Consider the following 25857-nt stretch of genomic DNA (forward strand, 5'->3'; position numbering starts at 1 on the left):
AAAACGGCGCAATCCAAACGACTGTCCACAATTGAACTTAGCACAAGTTTAATGGCTCAGGCTAATTTTACACTGCAACTTACAATCAGCAAGATGCAAAAAGTATGAACCATGGAAATTCATCAGACACCATTACATTGTCCATTGAAATCAAAGCACATTATCTAACAAATGAGAAAATAAAATTCTACTCTAAGTGAGGAAGGTGAAACCATGCAAGTCTTGAAAAAATAACTTAAGTGGACACCATCAGAGAACAATTTTTCATTGTTATTATCTCAAAACTTATCGCAACAATTTCATACAAATCTCCCCCCTTTACAAATGAGGGGGTCACCCCTTTATATAGGCCTCAAGCCATGATTACATGCAAAACCCTAATTAGGGTTTCACCCTAGAAGATTCCCCACCCAAGATGCAACAAGGTGGGAATCGGCAATAAATACCTCATAAAGCCCATATACAATTAATTACAATCCTTCCAAAAATGGTACCCATAAAGCATTGAATGCATCGTCATCCATCAAGCTTGCCCAATAAATTGTAAATGCAATAAATATACCTCCATGCAAAATCGCCACATGATGCCATAAATGCACCATCATCTCCTGAACGTGATGGCTGCATGCAAGAAAAGAATCTGCCATAATGCCTTAAATGTGACGGCTACATGCAAAAGATGCTCCATTAATTCTTCATGCGTTGACCTGGCTGCCACTTGGCGAGAAACCCTTGGAGAGAGAAAACTTTATCTGGGAAGAATTTTCCCGAGATTTGAATTTTCCTAGCCGTGGAGAGGATCTTTCATCAATTCTGCACATTTTCTATTTTTTAGGAAAATTTTCGAATTAGGGTTCCACAGTCTAGGAGAGAGAAAATTCCCTCACGACTCCAAATATATCATCATTTTGAAATTTGGATGATTTTTGATGCCCGAAAATGGATTTTTCAGAAATTTTCCCTTGTTCAATTCATCCTTGATTTCTTCCTTGCCTTAGAAATTGTTTTTTTCACCTTCAATTCATCCCGACGTGGAATTCATGTTGTGAAGGAATTCTCCTTTGGAAAGAAATTTGTTCCTTACCCCTGAGGAAGGAAATTCTTCATGCCTTAGCCAATTTTTTTGAGTTTTCAATCCTGAGCATGGAATCTTCATGGTGGAATTCATCACTTCAAAGCCTTGGAAGAATTTTCCTGACTGGGCATAGGATTTTGACTTTGATGGATAAAATTCTTTCTTTCATGTTCTCCATGGATACCTTTGTTTGGCCTCTATATTCTTCCTTAGGCGTTATTTGCACTTCAGAGAGGGAATTTTGAAGTTTTCAATGAATTCCAAGGCAACCTTACTTTGGCGCCCTTCCTTGATGCCTGGCGCAATTCTTCACAGGGCATGGAATTTTGATGTTTTCGTGAATCCTCCATGATGGTGTGAGTTTAGCGCTCTTTCTAGGCTCAAGGTGGAATTTTCCTTAAGGCAAGGATTTTTAGTTTTTTGATGCTTTCCATGTACACCCTTGTTTGGTGCCATTCACCTGGCATGGGCGCAATTTCCTTATGAGGGAGGAATTCACTATTTTCCATGAATTCCATGGCTCCTTCTATTTGGTGCCCTGTGTACTCCTTGGGCACTATTTTTTCTAAGGCAAGAAAATCTTGATTTTCCACATTCTCCATGACCTCTTGACTTTGGCGCCCTTCCAACTCCTAGGGCGGAATTTTGTATTGGAGGAGGAATTTCACACTTTGGAGTTCTTCCTTGACTCCCTTGTTTTGGCGCCCTTTCCTGTGCATGGGTGGATTTTTCACTAAGGCATGGAATTCATGATTTTGGTTTTCTCCATGGCATGGGCACTTTGGCGCTCTTCCTTTTCTTAGGGTGGAATTTTGACTTGATTGTGGAATTTCATGCCTTGTTCATTTTCCCTGAGGCCCTGTTTTAGTGCCCTTCTTCCATGTTGGGTGCTATTCTCTACTGCGCATGGAATTCACTCCTTTTTCACCTTTCTATGCACAACTCATTTTGGCGCCCTTGTCTCATGGCGGAATTTCTTCATAGGGGAGGAATTCATGATTTAGAAGATTTTCCTTCACTACCCCTCTTTAGCAACTTCCTTGACTGTTGGGCGGATTTTTGATGGTGGGGAGGAATTCACACTTTCCCCGACTTCTCCATTTTGGCGCCCTCTTGAGGAGTAGGGCGGATTTTTGCATAAGGGGAGGAATTCATGATTTGTTGGACTTTCCTTCATCCCTTGGATTTGGCACCTTCCATAATGCTAGGGCGGAAATTTGCACAGGTGGAGGAATTCATCATCTTTCACACTTCCATGCATTCTTCATTTTGGTGCCTTAACTCACTCATGGGCGGATTTTCACATAGGTGGAGGAATTCATGATTCTTTCAATTCTTCCTTGACCACTCCACTTTGGCGCCCTCCATCATTCCTAGGCAGCATTTGTCACTGGGGAAGGAATTCACTTGTTTTGCAATCTTTTCCTTGTCTCCCTTGTTTTGGCGCCCTCCTAGTTGTTGGGGCACAAATCCTACCTAAGCCAAGGAATTCACAACTTTTCTATCCTTCCCTGACCACTCCACTTTGGTGCCCTCCTGAGGAGTAGGGCGGATTTTTCCATGTGTGGAGGAATTCTTGATTTCCTTTCTTCTTCCTGACTAAGGTGAATTTCTGAGCTTCTTCCGAATCAAGCTACCATAAATGGATTTGAGGTGATTTCCCCGACAGAGACAAATTTCTCGAGCTTTCCACTTCAGGAATGGGCTTCCAATACTTAGCCAATTTTGACTTATTCTATCTGCTTTTCAAACCTTTTGGATTTAGGAGTAGTTGTGAATGCTTGATCTTCATTGCTTGCTTGAATGGTCCTGTCAGAAATAAACTTTCCAAAAATAGAAACTTTCAAAACATTAGCGTTAGACCCCAAAACAGGACACAGGAATGACTTTCTATAAATAGAAACTTACTAAAAATAGTAAGTTTGATTTTTGGTAAAATGAAGACATTCCGGGGCTCAGTAAAATCCCTAAAAAATAGGAACTTTCTAAAAATAGAAATTTGCTTCGTTTTTGCTCAAATTTTACTGGGAGGCTCCTCAAAGGGTCCTGATTCTAGTTCCATGTTGAGTTTTTCCAAAACCCTACCAAAAACCCCTAAAATCTAGGACTAAAGGCAGAAACCCTAAAATTGATGAAACATGCCCTAGACTTCACCAAAATCACTCAAAGGAAAAGAAGACTTGACCAATTCAACCCCCCAAACACGTGCAAAGCAAAGAGACTGGAGAGACTGCTGCAAAAAAACCCAAAAAACAAAGCCAAAAGATCGAAAGGGCCTAAAAAGTAGGGGTTCCCATTTGCAATGGGGCGATGTGTGAAAATGTCACAACAAGTGGGAGGAGAGGAAGGAAAACCTAAGCAAGAAAAGTGTGATGATGAAGAACATGGAACCCTAGCTGCAATCTGTAGAGCATCCAAGTATCACCCTTTTTGAATTAAAAGTGTTATACACAGACAAAAAGTAACCGTCCTTGGGAATAGTGGGGTAACCCACAACTTTCTTGATGAAGGATTTTAAGGGCTTTAAAGTAGCCTTGGCTGATGGGTCCACTTCCCCATGTACTGAATAATTCCACAACTACGTATCACCTTGGGAAAGCATCCAATCCAAGAGGATCTCTACGTTGTAAATCTAGGAGAAACCAATGTAATCTTGGGTACCCCATGGTTACACTCTTTGGGACATTTCTACTTCCCGAAATTGGAACTTTGTTTTAAACATAACAGGCAAGAAGTCCTTTTATGAGGGCTATTCGATGGATTACCAAGAGTAGTTTTATTCGAGAGGATGGAAGTAATCTTTAGACATGGACAAGGGCAATGGGCTGCTCAATGCATGATTCTTGACAAATCCTCTTCCCAAGGCAAAACTATACACATTGATATCCAGCCAATCTTTGACAAACACAAGAAGGTATTTGGCAACATCCCACGTGACTTTCCCCCAAGAGAGGTTTTGAACATATTATAGAGCTTGAAGAAGGGGCTAGGCCCATAATCCCTACACCTTATAGGCATCCCCGAAAGTTCAAAGAAAAAATCAAGAAAACCATTAACAAGCTTCTTGAAATGGGTCACATTCAGCCTAGTTCTAGTCCCTTGCCTCCTTTGTGGTGCGAGTAAAAAAGAAGGACGACACTATGAGAATGTGCATAGATTATAAAGCTTTGAACAAGAAAACCACAAAGAACTGTTATCCCATTCCTAATATTGATGAACTAACGATGAACTTCATGGAGTAGTATATTTCTCAAAAATCGACCTACATTTAGGATACCATCAAATTAGGGTGAGAAAAGATGTCCCCAAAACAACTTTTAGATGCCATTTTGGACACACTGAGTTTTTGGTCTTACCATTTGGACTAACAAACACCCCTGCTACCTTCCAATTATGTATGGACCACATTTTGAGGAAACAACTAAGGAAATTTCTCTTAGTCTTCTTTGACGGTATTTTAATCTGCAGCAAAACTTGTGAGGAACATCTAAGACATAGACGAAGTGCTGGGAATACTTGAACAACAATCATTATTTTCCAAACTATCTAAGTGTGAATTTGGATTGGAGGGAATTTTATATTGGGACACAAAATCAGTGCTCAAAGTGTCAATGTTGATGAGGAGAAGATTGAAGTCATAAGGAGTCGACCGAAACCAAGGACCTTAACACACCTAAGGGGATTTTGGGACTTTGTAGCTATTACCAAATATTCGTCAAAGGCTTTTTAAAGATTACTACCCCATTGACTGACTTAACCAAGAAGGGTGCATTCTTCTGAAATGAAGAGGCACTACAAACATTTGATAAACTTAAGTAATGAGCTCTTGTCCCGTTCTAGTAATCCCAAACTTTTCATTACCATTTGAGTTAGAATATGATGCTTTTGGCGAAGGCATTGGAGTAGTGTTAATGCAAAACAAACATCCTATAGCCTTTGAAAGTAGAAAACTAAGGAAACTGAAAGGAACTATTCCATATATGACAAGGAGATGCTAGCAATCATGCATGCTTTAGCTAAATTTAGGCAATACCTAGTCTATTGGAGGTTCGTTGTAAAAATCATAAGAGCCTAAGATTCTTCCTAAATCAAAAGGATTTAAAGGATAGACAACAAAAATGGGCCAGTAAAATACAAGCCTATGATTTTGATATTGAATACATGAAAGGGAAAAACAACGTTGTAGTAGATGCCCTTTCATGAAGACCCCATCTATGCTCCATAACAAGCATCTCTGCAGATTGGAAGAATTCAGTTGCTGCCGAATATGCCAAAGATCCACAAGCCAATGACATCGTAGAAGGGAATATACGAAATGAAGAATATAAGGTGGTGAGAGAATTCATCCTATACAAAAATAGGGTATACCTTGTACCAAGCTCAAAGATGAAAGAGAAGATCATTAGAGAATACCATGACAACTCTTTAGCTAGCCACCAAGGATACTATAACACTTATAAGCAAGTAAGAGAAATACTCTTGGAAAAGTATCAAGAAAGATATCCTTGAACATTTTCAAGAATGTATGACTTGCCAAAGGAACAAAGCAAAACAGACATATCTAGTAGGCCTCCTACAATCACTACCTATTCCTAATAAAAAATGGGAAAGTGTTTTTATGGACTTCATAACTGGTCTCCCAAAGTACAAGGTACACATTACATACATGTGGTGGTGGATCGCCTTACCAAATATGCACATTTCATGGCAAATCCACCCACTATAGAGCTTCTCAAGTAGTCGATGTTATATCTTCAAGGAAATTTTTATATTACATGGCCTACCTAGAAACATCGTTAGTGATAGAGACAACTGATTCCTTAGCCTGCTTTGGCAAGAACTCTTCCGACTAGCAGGGATAGAACTCATACCAAGCACAAGTTATCATCCCCAAACTGATGGATAGACGAAGATTGTAAATAAATGGTTGGAAGGATACCTAAGGAACTATGTTACAGGGCAACAAAATATGTGGATCAAGTGGTTACACCTTGGGGAATATTGTTATAATTTCAACTTTCATATGTTGATAGGGATGAGCCACTTCAAGGCTCGTATGGGTATGAGGCAACCCCATTTGGAAGTTTGATCCTCCAGTGAAGTCATGTACTAGGGGCCAAAGACTTTGTGCAACAAAACACGGATATTATGACTACACTCAAAGATAATCTTCAGCAAGCCCAAAACCAACAAAAGCTCAATGCTGATCGGAGAAGGACTGAAAGGACATTTGAAGTTGGGGATTTGGTTTTCCTAAGATAACAACCAGTCATCGATCAAGGTAAGTGGAGCCGAGAAACTTAAACCCAAATTCTATGGGGAAGGTTGCCTATGAATTGGGACTACAGGGTAATAGCAGTATCCACAATAACTTTCATGTGTCCCGACTCAACAAAGGTGCTAGGACAGCATGTTACTCCATATTTGGAATTACCTCTGCTCGATGATGAAGGGAAGTTAATTCTGGAACCTGAAACGATTCTGGATCCCCTTCTAAGTTGACGACCCCATGTTGAATGGACGAAGTTTCTGCCACTTGTGGACCAATGGGGTGTTGTATCCTGCCCTTGGGCTTTAGATAAGAGGAATGTTTCGGGCGCCCTATCACGTTTTCCTCTCCAACCTTTATGATGGCTAATTGTTGGAAATGAATTAAGAATGGACACAATCATAGGTAGGTTATTAAGGTGACACAAATAGGGAGTGCAAAGACAGGCTCCCCCACTAAGTAGACCACCCCATGTTGGATGGATGAGGTGCCTGCCACTTGTGAGGCAAGGGGTGTTGTATCCTGCTCTTGGGCTTAGTGCAGGGGATGTTTTGGGCACCCTATCATGCTCCCCTCATTCAACCCCTATTATGGTTGAATTCTAGAAATGAACTATAGATTTAAGTATGTGATGTTAATTGCTTATTTACTTTTCAATTCAATAGACATTATATGATTTAATTATGGAATGCTATTTAAATTGAGGGATATTGCAAATGATTATTAGTACAATTGATTATATGTGAACATTTGTATGCTATTAGATCCCTAATTGGTTTATTGGCTGATATTATTACAGGGTTTACACCATAGTTTATGTTGGAAAGGAAATTGTTAACTAGTGAGTTTGCCTTGAATTTGTGATTTTAGGGTAAACGTAGGAAATCTCCCAAGAGGGGACATTACATTGCTCCATATCTATCAGGAATACCTCTTGATGTGCCATCAAGTACATTTTGAAAACCTCCTGAGGAAGAGGACTCCATTTCACCTTGTTTGCAGCATTATCTCAATCACAGTTTGATGCCGTGTATGATGCTGAATCCTTTGTGGCAAAGTCTTATTTTAAGATGTTAATATTTTCTATTTGCAACTTTACTAGTGTTCTCAAAAATGGCAGAACGTTTCATCATCCATAGATTGGAAATTCTCTGGACCTAAATAAATTCCTACCCACGGATCATACAGTTCTGTAGTGTAGTATCCCATCGACTTCTCTTTTAGCTTCAAAACCTTATTGCAAGTTGGAGGAGCATGCTTGAAATGGAAATTACACTCTTCACAACTCTGGGAATTCTATCCATTTTAAATTAATATAATATTTGATATTTATTAATATCTACATAATATTGAGGAGCATTCATGAAATGGATATTACACTTTTCATAACCCTGGTATTATATCAATATTAATTTAATAGGGATGACATTTTTGTTTGAAATTGGTGCGAGCCCACGCAAAGTATATCTGGAATGAATTTGTTCTTGCTCAAAACAGATATATTCTGGCTCTCTGTTTCTAATATGCAATTGTCTCTATCAATGGCCGATAAATTATGTTTAGTTCTATGTGAATGGTATTTGATTTGTAGATCAGTTATGGAAAAATATTTATTTTGTATTTTCCATTGATGCTGCTTGCTATATTAATGTTGGCTTGCAAATTTGGTGCTGCAGGTTTTTCTACCTCATAGAGTATTTCTCCTCCGAGGGAATCATGAGTCAAAATTCTGCACCTCTGTCTATGGTTTTGAACAGGAAGTGATGGCCAAATATGGAGATCAGGGCAGGCATATTTATCGTAAATGTTTAGGCTGTTTTGAAGGACTTCCTTTGGCATCTATCATTGCTGGTTGTGTTTACACTGCACATGGAGGACTTTTTCGCACTGGTGAGTTGCCTTCATTAAAAAGATCAAAGGGAAAGAAGGGACGCAAGTTTGTCTCAGGTGCAGATTCCAAAGTGTTAAAGCTTGGTTCTTTAGATGAATTAGCCAAGGCTCGGCGGGTAGTTCTTGATCCACCTTGGGAGGGTTCAAACTTGATTCCTGGTGATGTGCTTTGGTCAGATCCTTCAACTCATCCAGGTCTTTCTCCAAACACAGAAAGAGGGATTGGCTTATTATGGGGTCCAGACTGCACAGAACAATTTTTGGACAAAAATCATTTAAAGGTAAGATTACTGTGGAGCTTGGTGCATGTATAAGGCTTGCTTATGCTATTTGCTTTTCAGCACTGGCATCATTTGATTAACCTTTTTCAGTTATGGGTATGCAAACCAAATTTTTTAATGTTTGAGCCTTTCTGTCCCCTCATAGTTCACCACTATTTTATCACCATCTTTTTGTTCTTGGATTTAACTGGACATTTCCAAACAAGGTTGGCTGTGACAGTTTTACTAATAATTATGATTATTTCTTTGCTGTTTTACATTTTGATTTTATTTAATGTTTGATGTGGCAGAGATGCTATTTTAGCTAGGTTGGCTTATGACCTTGGCTACAAGGTTTAATGTCTTTTTATGAGACAAAAATGCTCAATTTTTTTGAACTATTCAAGGAATTGACTGTGAGCCATAATCACCAGGGGACAGTCGATTAAGAGAGCCTACACCAGTGGGTTGTAAAGCTATTAAGAGAGCACATGCATTTTCTTTATCAGGAAGTGGCATGCACAAGATAGATAGATGTTTTGATGAATATTAAAGAAATTGGATATGATCCAACATTGTAGGCAATAATTTACAACTTAAACTTCAAATTTATATTAAATCACCAAGCATAAGGAGTTGTAATGGTTACAATGGCACTTTGTAATCTAAGTAGAATTATTTATTAAGAAAATCGCTTCACTTTATATAGGCTCAAATTGTTCTCAAGAATAACTTGATAGAATAATATAATTGGTCATTAAGACCAACAATATAATGTATGCCCCTATCCTTTGAGGATGGAAAGGGGTAGGAAACTCTCAGACAGAATATCTACTGTCTCAAGGCTGCTACAGTCAATTGTTGTAGACTGGCTATAGAAGGGTGATCCAGTCTACATTAACCAGTGTGATCTTTTCTGTTTCATATATCTGTGACATTCTTTCAAGTATGAAGTGGTTTGTAATCCTTTTTTTCAGTGACATGTAAGCTTGATTATCTATAGATGGACTCAATGTTATGTAGGCATCAATGGTTGATCAAGATTTCAGTTCTTGTCAGCCTTGATTTTGGGGCCTTCTAGCAATGGTTGTATGAAGATAAACGTCTTGTTTGAATATAAAATCTTGAGCTTGAAGTATGAATTATTCTTTTGTGAAATCAAATAGTCTTGTGTTTGCTTGCTGAATTATGGCTTAGCATCATGATGCTACCTGTAATATAATGTTGAAATGTTGCAGTTTCTTTTTGGAGATGCAGTTGATTGTCAGGTCACACGAAGGACCTGATGCAAGGGAGAAACGAGCTGGATTAGGAAGAATGAATAAAGGGTACACCATTGACCATGTTGTGGAATCAGGCAAGCTGATCACTCTTTTTAGTGCTCCAGATTATCCACAATTTCAGGTTGGTGCTTGGTATTGATTATATCTGGAGTATAGAGTTTATTTATTCACTTGCTTTCTTGTTTGTGTGCATTGTTCATGGCATACACAGGATTTTATCTATTATACTTGCTGTTTAGAGTTTTTTGTATCTGTTTGCCTCCCTCCAAAATATCTACACATTTCCTTTCAATAGAGCTTTGAAAAATTGATTTAAATTATGTTCGTCAAGACACACAACAACACACTCAGGAAGAGTGAGGAGAGAACAAAAACCTAGCATATTAAAATTTGCTATGTTCCAAACTAAAAAAAGTTAAAAAATAGCTTGTAAGAAGATTCTTTTGTGACTATAAAAAATTGGAACTTGTATGCAGATTCATAAATAAATAAATAATCTGAAATAAATAAGGAGCAAGGAAACATGTAAATAAATAAAGAGCAAGGAAACATGGAAATAAATAAAGAGCAAGGAAACACGGAAGGGCACATTCTTGACTTTATCCTTAATGTAATATCCCCAACTAGGGATTACCTGAATTTTGTCCTAAATTAGTAATTCCACAATATAGTTTATCATTTTTTTAATTATTTGAGTGGCTTAATCTAGTCATTCAATAAACATGGATTAATAGCACATATTTTACAAAGAATGATAAACATGTCTTTCTACCTATAACCGATCATAGTTTAGTTTGGTAGGAAAGCCTCGAGAGGGCACCTGTAAACTGCTCAATCCAACTAAGCCCAAGAGCGCACAGTGTCCCACTATGACAACTCACCTTTTGGCCATCAAGAGGCAGGAACGTCCCACTATGACAATTCCATACCTTGAGGTGGCCTACTTAGCTTGGGAGAACCGGTAAACTGCAATTCCCTAATTACTTCCTCCATTCATTCTTTTGATTGATTACGAGATAAGACATATACACATATATTAATAATTAAAGTATTTTATTTATAATCTTATCCATAATATTTATAATTCGTTCTTTATATACATATAATCTTATTGATATTATTTCGAGTATATATGTTTGTATATCAAGCTATTATAAATCTTGCTAACATCATTATCATATATAAATCTATTATCCTTATTCTGTACTAAATCTTTTATATACTATGAATGCATATTTAGTTATGACTGTCTTACATATTGCAGTCTATATTACTATTAAATTCTGCTTAAGAACATTAGCAGGCTTCATATATTAAGCATACATATTAAGCACATCCCCATGCATACCACCAAGAACAAGGATGTTACTGCCTGTAACTTAATAACAGTTTTGATCTGATCTGATCCATGGTGACGTCACTGGAGGTTTTTGATTCCTTTCCTTTATATCTAGAGGTCACACCTCCTCATTATGGATGCCCTTCGGCAAGAGACACACCCTTTCACTATTAGCACCCTTTGAAAGAGTGCAACTCTTCATTACTTCTGCCCTTTGAAAGGGACACTACCTTTCACAATCAGATCTGCACTTATGATACCCAAATTATACCCCCTTTCAAAAGAAGTTCTCTTCTCCCTTTTATATCTCATGTTTAAGGGAGTCACAACTTTTCATCTTATGCCTTTTGACTGTTCATTAAACTTAACTAAATTTTAGTTATATTTAATTATATTCTTTTATATTTTATTTCTAATTTTATTTTTATTCTTTTGTATTTTAATTTTATTATTATTTATTATTAAATTCTATTTCAAAGTGGGGACATTACACTTAACCAATTTTCTGCAAGATTTTAATACACACAGACAACAAACTCAAGAAGAGTTAGCAGAGAACAAAAACCTAGCATATTAAAATTTGTTATTTGACAAACTAAAAAGAGTTAAAAAATAGCTCCTAAGAAGAGTCGTTTGTGACTATAAAAAATTGGAACTTGTATGCAGATTCATAAATAATCGGAAATAAATAAAGAGTAAGGAAACATGGAAGGGCACATTCTTGACGTTATCCTCAACAAATTTTCTGCAAGATTTTCTTCCTCCTGTTTTAAGATTTTATTTTTTCTCTTTCACAATTTCCTGATTTGGAAGTTGAGGCAACTTATGTGGTAGAACTTCATGAATAGACATTAGTACAAGAGGAAAATATTTTAGGATGCTATTGCTCATGCAGGACCAAACAAATTAAACTTAGGAGGTCAACACAATGGATGTTTATGGTTGCGCCTTGTTTTAGATTGAATATGGGGGTTCTATTAAAGGGCCCCATCCTAGCTAGAAACAGAAAACACACACCTTATTAATAAAAACATCTGCATAAACAAACCAAACATTGGGCAAAGCAAGAATGGAATGGCATATATATCAAAATTTGTAATTACCTACATAGATCTTTATAGCTATGACTTGAAGAAATAAACATTCTCATGGAGACACCAGGGCAATTCAGAGACATCTCATTAATCAATCCTTGTGAGCTGTTCTCCAGCAGTCATAGGTACCACTAGAGAGTCCATTTCTATAAAGTGATATCTTCTCCAACTTTAGCATCACAGGACCTGTTGCACCCTCAAGCGCATTGAATTTAATACCCTTGATATTTTTTGCTAACCTGTAAAATGCCTTTGTGATGAGAAAGTACCATGTGCTTCATTACCAAATTGATGTCCTTACAGAATGCATACAACACCTGAACGTGCTCCATTAAAGCTTTAACTTTTCCCTTTACAGCTGTAATGCCTACCTCCTTGTGAATGGCCTTAGATTTAGGCAGCCAGAACTACATATCTTGTTTAGGCATCACCATCTCGTCTAGATTGTGTAGGCATCACCATCTCGTCTAGATTGTCTACCACCTCCAAAGCCAAGCTGATAAGCAGATCTTGAAGGCTCTCTCTAAGCCTTCGTTCATACACTGCCATCTTAAGATGTCAGGACACAAACAGCTAACGATTTTTCTAAGGCAGTTCCATGGCATGGAGGGTCCCTGGAGTTTCCCCCACTCACCATCAACCCACAAATAACTATAGCACCTGGAGCACATCCTAGAGCTACAATCAAGTGGTAGAACAAAAATTTGCTACCGCCATACTTAATGGTGCATAGCATCTCCCATGAGAAAACAGCTTCTTATCTGACAATTATGAAGGATATCAATGAATGACATTACCCTTATATGTGCAGGAAGTCCCTTACTAGACAAAGCTTCATAGTCATAATGACTATCAATCTTTGCATTACTAGCTATTAACTCAGGGAGGGCAATCTTGCAGAAGAAAATTATGTTTGCTGAATATCCTGATTTGCCAAATATTCTGCTAAAACATGTTTATCTCTAAAGCAGTGTGATATTATTACTATCAACTATTTCTTTCCATTTAAATATTGCTCTAAAATGGCCCTGAGCTTGCAATTGTGCCAATATTGCTTACTCATCGCTTGCACCATTATTTGTGAGTTCCCTTCAATCTCTAGGATTTGATGGTCTACCACATATGTTGTTTGTATTCCTGCAAGAAGGGCCTCCTGTTCCACTTCATTGTTCATCTTCTTAACTAAAAGTTTTGAGCCTGCCAGCTCAAAATTACTCTTTGTATCTCTTATGACAAAGCTAGTCGCTGTTGTCCCAGGGTTTAATTTTGAAGCCCCATCAAAATTCAGTTTTACCCCAACCAATGGAACCTTCCACTTTTTATTTTCACTATTCTTACAAGCTATGATCATGTAAATGGGAAATTGGCTTCAGTGTTATTCACAATGAAAACTGTAAGTCTAAGAAGGTTTCCATTCAATTGCTAAACATAAATAATCTGGAATGCTGAAAAGTAGGCTTCATTTCTGAATCATTTGAAAGACATTGGTTTATGACCTATGATAGAATATGGTGAAGAGTGTTTTGAGTTTTCTATCAAGGTGGAAATATGGTGATGACTCAGATATGGAAGCACCTATATAATTCGACACACAAATTGGCATATGGCTTAGAATGTTTTCCTTGCAAACTATGCTGTCAGTTGTGTTGTTGCACCCAATGGAGGTGTATAACAGATACCGACCTAATTTAATTTAAAATAATGTCTAGGGAACATCGCTAGAAGAATACCTGACACAGTTCAATTAAGTCTAATTCAACTGAAAGATTTGAAATTTGAGCATTTTGATGTCTTCAAATATACAGTATATACAGATTGCATCAAATGTAGTCATAATCTAATATGAGATCAGTGAAGATTTCGGGCTAATGTCTTAAACAACTGCACTACCCATAGAATCTGGGAGTTAGCAAGAATGATATGAACCAAGGCTGGAAGGGGACAATGTTGACATTTAGTGTAGGGTATTGTTGTGACATTTTCACACATTGCCCCATTGCAAATGTGGACACCCCACTTTTTCGCTTTTAGGGCAGGTATTTTGCTTAGGTTGCCTTGGTTTATCAGTAGTTTCCTGGTTTTAGCCCTTGCTTATGAGAGGATGTCAGTCAGAATGTTGAAAGGATGTTAAAATTATTAAAATGATCCTAAGTGTCAGGTTGCCTTAGCTTATCAGTTTATTTTTCTAAGTTTTGAGTTTAATTTGCCCTAAAATTCGAGCAAAAATGATGAAGATGTTGCAAATTGGTGAGATTTTCTGTATGCAAGTGCTAAGAGTCCCCTATAGGAGTCGTTTTCCCGCTCCTAGAAGGTGAATTAAGCAAAGTTGCATGGACACGGATACGGTATCGGATATGGATATGGCTATTTTTTTCAGACCCCCAATATGGATACGGCTGGACACGTCATTCATAAAAAACACATACACATATTTAGCACAATTTTCTAAGTTATTCGAGGAGATTTTCATTACTTCAAAAGCAATTTAGACACATAATTTCTACATAAATAATGATAAGTTGATTTAACATTTTACAATATGCAAAAATAGAAGAGTTGCATTGGAAGATAACCCAAAAAATGGGTCACTGAAATAGAAAAAACATTTCATTTGTCATTTCTCATTTGGTGTAGGTTTTGTTAATACCATTTTAAAAAAAAAATGCATTAATGAAGTTTTTAAAAATTAAATTTAGGAAGATTTATGTCAATTTTTAAAAAAAATCAAATCACATTAGTATTTAGAACGGTTGGAAATCTAGGATTTTTGGGCATGCGTGGGTACAATATTCGACGTGTATCTGGGCTGTATCGGATACGTATCCGTTTCAGAAACGGGAACGGATATGGGGAAACATGTTCCCGGGGAGGGACAAAGGAGTTTCTAGCAACTCTAGAATTAAGTCATAAATGCACAAAGTCCCAATGGACTCTTGTTTTCCTCTACTCAAATGCAGTTAAAATGATGAATGTCTTGATGCTTAACGATAAAAATTATAAGTCTGGGCATTTTCAGTGCAAAAAACACCTTTGTCCCGATGGAAAACATGAAAATAAAGTCAAAAAATGAGTTATCTTGATGAAGGACGTTCTTTTTCCTGAGTTTTAAGGCATAAAAAGGACATTTTTCCAATGGGTCATGATTTTCCCCACTCATTTTTCTGATAAGGGGCGTTCTTCCCCAAGTATCTTGAGAATTGTCCTAATGGACCATGTTTTTCCACTAGGAGGCCCAAAATTTGACGGAAATATTCCCGATGAGGTGCAAATTTCCCCAGGAATGAATGATGAAGTTTAATGCGGACAAAATTCTTTGTCTTGATAAGGGTCATTTTTCCCCAATGCTGATTTATGGACAAAATTGATGGAATTCTTGTGTCCAGATGGAGATTGAATTCCCCAAAATGGGATGTGTGAACAAAAGTGACAAAACGAATATGATTTTGGTGTCTAGATGAGGATCATTTTTCCCCAAGTGCCTCCTGTGATGAGTTATGGTGAAATTTAATGGAAACTATTCACCCAATATGGATCGATTTTCCCCAGTTGGCTCAAATTTAATGAAGGTGAAGGATTTTAAATGCAAAGGAGGCCAAATTAAATTGTTTCTGCCTTGTTATAATTTATTTAATGCCCAACAACAATTATTTAATGATAAATATGTGATCCCAATGCAAAGCGATTTTCCACCAGGCTATTATAAAGGCAAGTTTTTATCCCACATTGCTTGTGTGGTGAACTATCAAGGCAAAAACATGAATAAGTATGCCCAGCCAGCATTATAATATTATTATAGTTGCCTTGATGTGATTGTTGAAGATGCTGATTGGAGGCAGATTGAAGACTACAGTTAAGTAATTTTTGTCTAAGTGTCATTTAGACACCATTGTTGAAGGATAATTGCAGATTGAAGGGGGCAATTTTGTCCAATCAAGTTTGGCGCCACCATTAGAGGGGGATTGACAGTGATTTTGTGTGGCTGGTTATGCCACAATTTTGGGCGATTTTTTGAATGCATTTGTGGCGCCATTGCTGATGTAGAGGGGCGACTTCATCCATGTTCAAGTTTGGCGCCATAGCTGGAAGAATTTTTCGACACCATTGCTGGCTTTAATTTGAAACTTCATTCCCAGCCATGTTGATTTGTTCTTAGACCATTTCCAGCTATCATTGGTGAAGGGCGATTTTGTTTGGACACCATTATTTGAAGAATTTGGAGGTATTTTGTTGGACACCATTGTTGGTGCAAGTCTGAAGCATCATTTCCAGAATTATTCTCAGACTGAAGTACCACTTCCAGCTAACTGATGTTCACCATTTTCTGAGTATTTTCAGACTTTCAGAGGGTGTATTCAGACTTTAACATAAGAAAATCAGACTTCAATACACCATTTTCTGAGTATTTTTTAGACATTCGAGGGTGTATTCAGACTCAAAACTCATAAAATCAGACTTTATTACAACTTTGATATAAAAAATAAATCACTTTTTGAGTGTTTTCATACTTCCAAGTGACATTTTCAGACTTGGGTATACTTTTTTGAGCTTCAAATTAATCATTTTCGAAGTATACCAGGGTGTTTTCAGACTTGGTACTCAGAAAATCAAATCTGAGACAACTTTGCAACACCTAAATCAACCATTTCCAAGGGTGTCCTCAGACTTTATACTAAAACATCAGACCTCAGATTGTATCAAACATGCCATTTTCTGAGTTTAAAGGGTGTCTTCGGACTTATTTATTGCAACCAGACTTATCTTATGTCTGAAAATAAGGTTTTCTAAGGACAAATTATCCAAATTTTGATCAAATCCTTTGTAATTTTCAGAATTATGTTACATAGTCCAATTTTCTAATTGAAATCATAACCAAAGATAATTTTGGAAAATTAATAATCAACTTACCCATCGGGAATGAGGACAAAGTAAGGAACATTGAAGTGTCCTGACGAGGTTAGAATTTCCACTCCATCAAATGGTGTTTGAATCAAACAGAATTTTCAATGACAATGAGTCTCGATGGGGGTTGGGTTTTCACTTGAGGGCAGAATTACAAAGGAAGGGACAAATCAATTCAAATGAGGATCGATGACAAAGTAGCCCCTATAGGTTTCAATTTCCACCAAGTGAAGGAAGGGACAAGGATAATGCAGATGTTTTGAGAATTGATCTGTTCGTATGAGGATAGATTTCACACCAAGGTTGAAATAAAGTTTATCCCTTAGGTGTTTGATTCAATATTTGTTTGTTTTGTAGGTTTTCTCCAAGGAAGGATTGCATGATGATAAAGGCTTGAGGAGAAAGAAGATGCATCTTGCAAGGATACCAAGGGCTCAACACTTTAGGGCAACAAATGCGGATGAGGAAGATCGACATTTCAAATATTGGAAGAGGGTTTCAAAACAAGGATTTCAAAAGCAAGGTGTGGACTAGATCAAACATTAAGAAGACTTCACCTTGATGGTGAACAAATGAAGGAAAGCAAGTTCAAGACATATGCACAAAGGATTTCACATCAAGGAATTAGGGACTACATCAAGGAATCTCAAAGTCAAAGAATGTTAAGGAGGAAACAATTCATGGAGAATTCCCTAACATATGGATGAAATTCAAAGTATCACAAGGAATTCCAAATGTCATGAAGAATGTTCAAGGCAAATTGATTAAGTCTACAAGCAGGTTGAGGTGGCATTCTAGTCACCATTCGTCCAATCAAAGGGGTAACAAGACAACATTCATTCAAGGAGGGAATAGGTGACACATGGCACTACATCAAATATTATTTATCTTACCTACCCTCATCTCTCATTGGCCAATGTAATGGTGGTTGTAAGGCCATTGATCTTGAATCGATCTGAGCCATTCATTGTAATGAGCTATCTATAAGGCTCAACTCTCTCATTTGAGAAGGTTAATAGAATAATAGTTAGCAGTAGAGGATTAGAAGAGTAGTTGCTAAGGCAATTAGGAATTAGAAGTTAGAATAGTAGTAGAGTAGGAGAAGAAGAGATTGTTGCAAAGATTTTTAAATGAATATACTCTTTTCATTAAAGATATGGTGAAATGTGTTAATTCAACAAGTTGCATGGTTTCCAATTCTCATTTGCTTTTATGTTGATTAGATGAATGGAAAATTTTGTGGATGATTAGTGGTGAATTCGTTTAATCCATACCACTAGCTTCTTGCTGATTGTAAGTTTGCCTTGTGTGGTCAATTGGAATATGAATCGAACTTATTTTCAATTATTGTCCGTCTATTGGTATGCATTGCCTCGATGGTAATAATTCGAACATTAAACTTACCTTAGAAGATTGCACTAGCTTTGTGGAGTTGTTGACTGATGTCAAAGCAAAGTCTAGTAGAGTCTCACCAAGTCATCCACTACATCCTACATTCCTAGGAGTAGATTAGACTCTAAATCCTTTCCTTTTGATCTTTCTTTGTTAGATGAGTTAGTCCCGAGTTCTAGCAATGTCCAAGTATTCAAGCATTCATGTACAACGTAAGTCCCCTTGTGATTCCAACATTATCACATCAACCTTTGAGCTTATTCACACGTCAAGACCTGACATTTTGTAACCTTGGTGTTGTCTCATTTGATCACGAATCATAGCATTTGAGAGACTTTGTTCAAGAGAGGATAAGATACCTTGGTATTTTATTCTGTGTTTGACTGTGCATAAAAAGCACATCAAGAGAATTGGCACTAGAAGGAGGGCCTGATCGCAATGAATGCTTGAATAGCTAAAATCCAAATTATATCAATTCATATTTGCGGGAGTAATCTTATGACTTTTTTTACCCCCCTCCACGCTCGACAAAATTTGTATAAAGAAAGAAGGTGATCGCTGGATTATCAAGTGGATTCACAAAAGATGCTAGAACCAAAATGAGCTTTCAAGTTGAATTTGAGATTTTATAGATCTCTCTTAATGTCAAAAATCCAAAGAAGTGAAAAATTTCAAAAATTTCAAAAAAAACAAAAACCAAAAGATTCAAAGAAAAGATTTCTCAGTGGAGCAATAGTCTCACCAGGATGAGCAAGAAGTTGATATCCTTCAACTTTGGTGGAGATTGAATGCCCAGCTGCACCCGCGTAGCTTGTAGGAGTTTGCAAGGCCAGGACAATGTAGAATCAATGGGATAGATGAACATGATGAAATGCATTGCTTGACATTCTTGTCAAGGATGGAATTGGCAGTGCAAGGAAAGATCTTTTGGGATGTTCCCAAGCTAGAGGCAAAAGAAGGCAATTTTAGTGCCCCAATGAGCAATAATCCTCTTTCACAATTCATAGGGATGATCGAAAGTCGTCTTGCTATCAAAGGAAAACTGCACGTAGAAAAAATATTGCTACCTTCATGGTGTAGGATCCACAATGCACCCCATTCCGAATTCACTTGCTCATGGTGCCAAGAAATTATCAATCAAGCCAGATGCCAGTTTGGATTGCCGATCCTACCATGGGATGAGCATATCAAGAATGGAGCTTGGAGTGCTTACATCACTCTAGTACGCTATAACTTCATCACAAGAGGAAGGATCACAAGAAGATGATTTAATTAAGCTGGTTGAGACAAAAGCAGTAACAGGCAATGATCAAGATATTGGTCCGACAATTGAGGAAGAATGTGATTCATGCCCATGGCAAGAGGACTTCGTTGAGGAATACCAACCCATGCTACAAAGGCAGATCCTTGAGAGTGAATTGCAAGAAGTCTTAAGTAGGAGCCTTGAAGGAGAAAACAATTATGTTGATATGTTAAATGAAGAGCTATAGGCTATCACAAGTGAGCCCAAATATGAAGAACAATTTGAGGGGATGCTGCAAGAGCTTAAGGACAAAATACAAGAGGAGTCATTGCTGACATTGTTCCAAGACAAGCGAATTGCTACCATAGGCATGGTTCATCACCAATTTCGACCTCCTGAGGTATTGTTGAATGGATTGCAAGGAGATAGTATGGATGAGCTAATTAATCAGGATGTCACAATTGAGGATAACCTTGTGTCCAAGGAAGTTGAGGAAATAATGGAAGAAGTTAAACTTAGCAAGATGCTAGCAGGTGAAGATCAATATGTGGAAACATTAAGGAAATAAGTTCTACAAAACTTGGATGCTTGTGAAGATCATTTAACACATATTCAAGAGGAAATTATCCTTGATGAGCATTTAGTTTCGCAAGTTGAACAGTCGAATGAAGAATGTCAAGCCATCCTGAAGGAAGAGACCTCAAACATTATTAAGATAGAGCTAAAAGATGATGAGCAATTCGATGGGGTGCTATCACTTGGGATCATATACCAGAAGCAAATCCACCCCCCTCGTCCATAGCTTGCCTCTCCAAATCATAGATGTCATCCTCGATAAACAATGGAGGCTGCTCTTGCGATGTCCAATCATTATAAGGATCTATGCCATCCAAATCAATTGGACCAACCAGTGTTTCGGGTTTCCTCTACCTTCCTTGTGCGCAACTAAAGATTATATTGCACAAAGACAAGGTCATTGAGGTGTTTCTGAGTTAACATGTTCCTCTTATTCGTGTGGATGGCCTCAAACAAGCTCCAATTGCGCTCACAATTGGATGAACTACAAGGCTGGCATTAGATTCTAAGGGCAAATTTTTGGAGATTTGGGTATTTCCACCCTAACTTCACCACCAAGCATCTACAAAATAAAATATTGAAAAGTTAGAAAGCAAAGTGAAGACATATTTTATCAAATTATGAATAGTTGTGACTTGTAAACTTGTAAATTTGAATTTTGTAGCTTGTAAGATGCATTTGAAAGACTCCAGATGTTATACATGGGGTTTGAGTGGTTCTTCCTCTCTTGGCCAGCTATGAAGAGAATAGCTTATTGTTTGCGTCCTCATAAATTTGGAATTCGGCCACAACAAGGTAGCTCACCTCAAGCTTAGGTATCATTGTTTGAATGCGCGTAGTGAGGCCCTCCATGACCTCTCCATTGGGATCTGGGTAGGAATCCTCGAACTTCATATGGGATCAAATTGCATGAATGGGTTGGTGAAGTTGATTGTTCCACCTATCAATAATTTTTCATATGGGATCAAATTTCAAGTTGCCCCCCTTGTAGTAATTTTTTATAGACTCCTTGGCCCTATGCATGGCCTCATAAACATACCCCATTGGGGTTTGATCCTCATCTATCAAGTGGAGAACTCTAACCAAGGGCTTTGATACCTACAATTGAAAAATACAAAAAGATTAATCATTAAAGTTACTAATTAATAATGAGAGACTTAATAAGAAGAAATTAAATATTCAAGTTTTGAAGTTACCTTCACAATCTCTATAGCTCTTTGTGCAAATAAGTTATCGAAGACTATGGTTGCAACACCCTTTCCTTCAAGCTTCTTTGAATAAGTTGAGTCTAGGCATGCTTGACTCACAAACATTTGTTTCAAAACCGTCAATGAACCAAGAATGCTTTGCAACGTTAAGGAAACCGTCGCAAACCTTCTGACATTTGCTCTTACCAACTCTTTCCCTTGGGTGTGCTCTCTCATCAAGTGAAGAACCCAAGGGTGATCGTAGATGTATTTTGTGATCCTCTACAAGTGGTGTCACCCAATCAAGTTTTCCTATGTCATCCAAAAGAAGGTCAAGGATATGTGTTGCACAAGGTGTCCAAAAAAGTGTGGGGTGTTACTCTTAGAGGATTCTACCAATAGCCATATATGCTGGCACGTTATTAGTTATTATTTGCACCACATTTTTAACTCTCATCTCCATGACAATTTGCTCCAACATTAGAGCCAAAGTTTCAACATTTTCACCTTGTTGGAGGCATCCATCGATTTCAAGGAAATCACATTATTCTTGCAAGCAACCAAAAAATTAATGATGGTGCGGTTTTTGCCATCTGTCCACCTCTCGAAAAGAATAGGGCAGCCACATTTTTTCCATTCTTTTCTTCGGTCTTCCACCACTTGTCTTGCCCAATCAACTGCATTCATGAACGACCTTCAAGAACGAAGTGAAATTAAGTCTTAGTACACAATCTTGATAAAAAAACAATTAGAACATTTATAAATTAAAACAAGTGGACTAAGTTACTTGTTAGAAACATGGTTGCTGTTGCACCACAAGATCAACCTATTTATGCTCGATACAATTGTGAGACGTAATGAATCCATGAGAGGTGGTCAAGCCATGTCGCGAACCCGAGCACTGCGTTGCACAACACAAGGAGACCAAGGGTGCACACCTTGCAACAATCCCTTCCCCCCTTGCGCAAGCGAGGGGTTTGAACTTGTGACCTAGGCTCTATACCACTTGTTAGAAACACGATTGCCGTTGCACCAAAAGGTCGACCTATTAATGCCTGATACAACCATGGGACTTAATGAATCAATGGGAGGTGGTTAAGCCATGTCACAAATCCAAGCGTTGCGATGTACAACACAAGGAGACCAAGGGTGCATGCCTTGCAACATTACTAACCTCACACTCAAGTCCTTGCGAGAAGGGGCCTTGTATCCTTCTCCCGAAACTGTCAATGCAGTAACTAAATTAAGCCAATAAGGATTGTTTGCCACATTGAAATGGATGTTGTTAAAGTACCAAAAATCTACACATGCAATGTTTGTTTGCTCATGCACCTCCCTATTCCACCCAGCTGCCTTTAATGATGGTTGTGCTCTAGGTGTGTTCCTATGCACAAATTAATCACCTATAGACTCCGACACTGATGGTGGTGCAACTGGTGCTCTACTAGTAGTTGAAGTGGTGGCCGAGGTGGTGGTGGATTTGTGGATATGTGGGCCACGAATTGTTGTTGAAGTGCTACTTCTTCATATTCAAAGTGGTATTTGAAGCGGTTTATGCCTCCATGGAATAGTCTTTCACACATAATGCATATTACCGACCTAGGTTCGGGTCTTTCAAAGGCATGCTTCCAAGCCTTGTCTCCAACACCTTTAGAACAAGTGCCTACATATCTAGATGGGCACGCATCTACTGATGGGGCAGACCTTGAAGATGAACCAACTATAGAACCTTCTCTATTTGCCTTTATAAATTAATGGTTAACCTACACATACAAAGTGAAAACGCAAAGTTAATATTTTAATAAAAAAATTTGCAATCAAATTAAATTTGTTTAAATAATTTTAGACATAGTTGAAACTTGGAAAAAAAAGTGTTAGGGTTTGATTTTTTTTTTGAAAAGTAGAGATTCTTGAAAAAACAATGAATAATTTAGTAAAAATTGTCAAAAAATGGTGTTAAATCTTGTTCATTGGACTCTAAATCAATTTAGAGTACTTAGGAAAGGCTATTGTTGAGGCTATTGTTGATTTTCTATCAACCTTAATGCAACAAAAAAGAAATAAAATGTTTTAAAAAATAGAGAAAAAAAACTACTTGGGACTCCGATTTTGCTTTGAAATCCGCTTCAAATCTACTTTTTAATTGACTAAAAATGATGCAAATCACGTTGGAGGAGCTTGGGAGGCTGTTTTCACCAAAAGAGATAACTAAAAATGAAAATAAAACATGCTTTTTGACATCCTTGCCCTTTTACACACACGCGAACGAATTTTTTGGCATGGACACCTTGAATCTTTGCCAAAAACAAGCCAAAAACTTGTGCGAGTCAATGGCGAGTTTATTCGCCAGGCCAAAATACTTGCAAGTTTTTTGCCACTTAGCAAGTAGTCCATCTATGATCTGGATAGAGTTAATCTATTTCTTTTTCCTCAACATTTCTATGCACAATTGTTTAATTGATTTAGTTTGGGTATTTCTTTGATTGCTTGTAACAATGGTACTTCAATATTCATCTATTTGATCTTCTATATAAGGTGAGTTTCATTTAAAGAAATATATTCTGGAGGGCATTTTGGGGTTACTTCTTTAACTCTCTTCACAAAAGGGCGTTGTTTCAAAACATATTGTTTTTCTCTGGTTTTAAGGTTAACTCTTGGAAAAAGATTTGGAGAAGCGTTTGGTAATATTTTTAGTGGAATTTTTTTGGAGGCTTAAAAGGCTTCTCTAGGGAAGCTCTAGAAGATGAATTTGAAGAAGTTTTAGAAGACAAATCTTGAGTTTTTGAAAAGATCCCTCGGGGTGGCTTTGGAAGATAATGCCGAAAAAGTGTTGGGAGGGTTTTTTTTAGACCAGCCTCCTCAATTGATATTTTATGAGGTTTTCCATTAGGTTGCTATCACTATCATTTTGATCAACATGATTAGCTTTATATTCTAAAAGTATTTCATCCTCACCACTTGTTATTTCAATTATGGTAGGTTGACATGATTGAAGAAGAGTTTTCCCTAAGTTGTACACCTCCAAAACATATAGCCTTAATTCCAGCCATGTTTTCCTGTTTAATAGAGTACACGAGGCAACCTGATTGTTTTTCTTTAGATTAGCGATCAGTTGGATTGGGAGTTGAGGTTGCATAACCTGTTAAATGATTTGCCCATTTTGGGGGTACCCAAGAGTAGGGGTCCCTAGTACTATGGTCCTTGATGTTGAGGACAAGGTGCTGACTTTTGATTTTTACACCAATTAGGCTGTAGTCGTCAAGGTGTATTTGAGGATTGTCTATAGGAAAAATTGCTTTTTGGTCTTTGTCCTACATAATTAACCTCCTCTATTAGGGAAGACTTTTTCTTGGAATTTATGATCACATGAAGTAATTCACATTGGTCAATATGGTGGATTCTATCACAAACTTGATAGAAATCAATCTTGTCCAAAAGACATTCTCATAGTAGGTGTTTGTTTCTACATCTCAGGCAATAGATAGTGTGTGTTTCCAATTTTTGAGTATTGTCCTATATTGCATCAAGGGTGGTATTTAACTGAACATGAACATCAATCTTCAAATTTGCTATTTCTTCTCTTAGTTGTCCTATTTCATTGGCCTCTCTCATCAAGCTAGGTTTCTTAATTCCTCCTCAGGTTCATTAATAGTTCCTACAAAGCACATAGATCTCAGTGAGATTTAGTTTGTCCATGTCTCCCTTCTCTATTAAATCAAGAGCTCTTTGTGCATCGTCATCAAGTCATTTTAAAAATATAGTTTTAACTAGTTTAGGAGTCATTATATCCTTGCCACATTGTTTTAGTATAAAGAGAAATCCTCCTTTTTTTATAACAAAAGAGCTTATCTTTTCTATCACTTACCCTGCAATCAACTTGATATTCATCCAGAAATAAAGTTTCCATTTCTTGCCATGTGCTGGTTGACCCTGAAGACAAACCCATAAACCAACGAATAGCCAAATCCGTTGGCATAGGGCACAAATCAAGTTTCCGATTGTCAATTTTATAATCATATATTTGGCAAAGGATTTTAAATTCAAAAAGGAACTGGTTTTGATCTTCTGAGGCCATGCCTCTAAAAATGGATAGTTTCAAATTTTGAAAACTCAAACCCAGCAGCCCAAAATAGGACTCAGGCTTGGGACTTAGCACGGACTCGGCAAAAGACTTGGCTATGACTTGGGAAAAAGGAAACCCTAGTTATACCAAAAGAAAGAAGAAATTAATGCATTTAGAGAACATAAAAGCCTAATTTGACTATCAATTTGTCATAATTCAAACATTACATATGTCATATAATCTTCAAACACTCAATATTTGAAATTTCATAATTCATACTCATAGTT

General features: G+C 37.4%; 1 protein-coding gene across 3 annotated transcripts in view; it reads left to right on the forward strand.

Moving 5' to 3' along the window:
* Positions 1-25857, forward strand: part of LOC131071072 (serine/threonine-protein phosphatase 7) — a 54826-nt gene that overhangs the window by 16693 nt on the left and 12276 nt on the right. Inside the window, exons 2-3 of one of the 3 annotated variants that reach the window (XR_009112461.2) lie at positions 8021-8515; positions 9733-9898. Coding sequence is in view for 2 of the 3 variants with exons in the window: in XM_058006772.2 (XP_057862755.1) it covers positions 8021-8515; positions 9752-9898 (642 nt within the window). In the remaining variant the exon portion in view is untranslated. The remainder of the gene's footprint in view (positions 1-8020; positions 8516-9732; positions 9899-25857) is intronic. The other 2 variants (XM_058006772.2, XM_058006773.2) reach the window with 2 other exon arrangements.

This window comes from Cryptomeria japonica, chromosome 4 (genome assembly GCF_030272615.1).
Source record: "Cryptomeria japonica chromosome 4, Sugi_1.0, whole genome shotgun sequence".
NCBI classification, from domain to species: domain Eukaryota; kingdom Viridiplantae; phylum Streptophyta; class Pinopsida; order Cupressales; family Cupressaceae; genus Cryptomeria; species Cryptomeria japonica.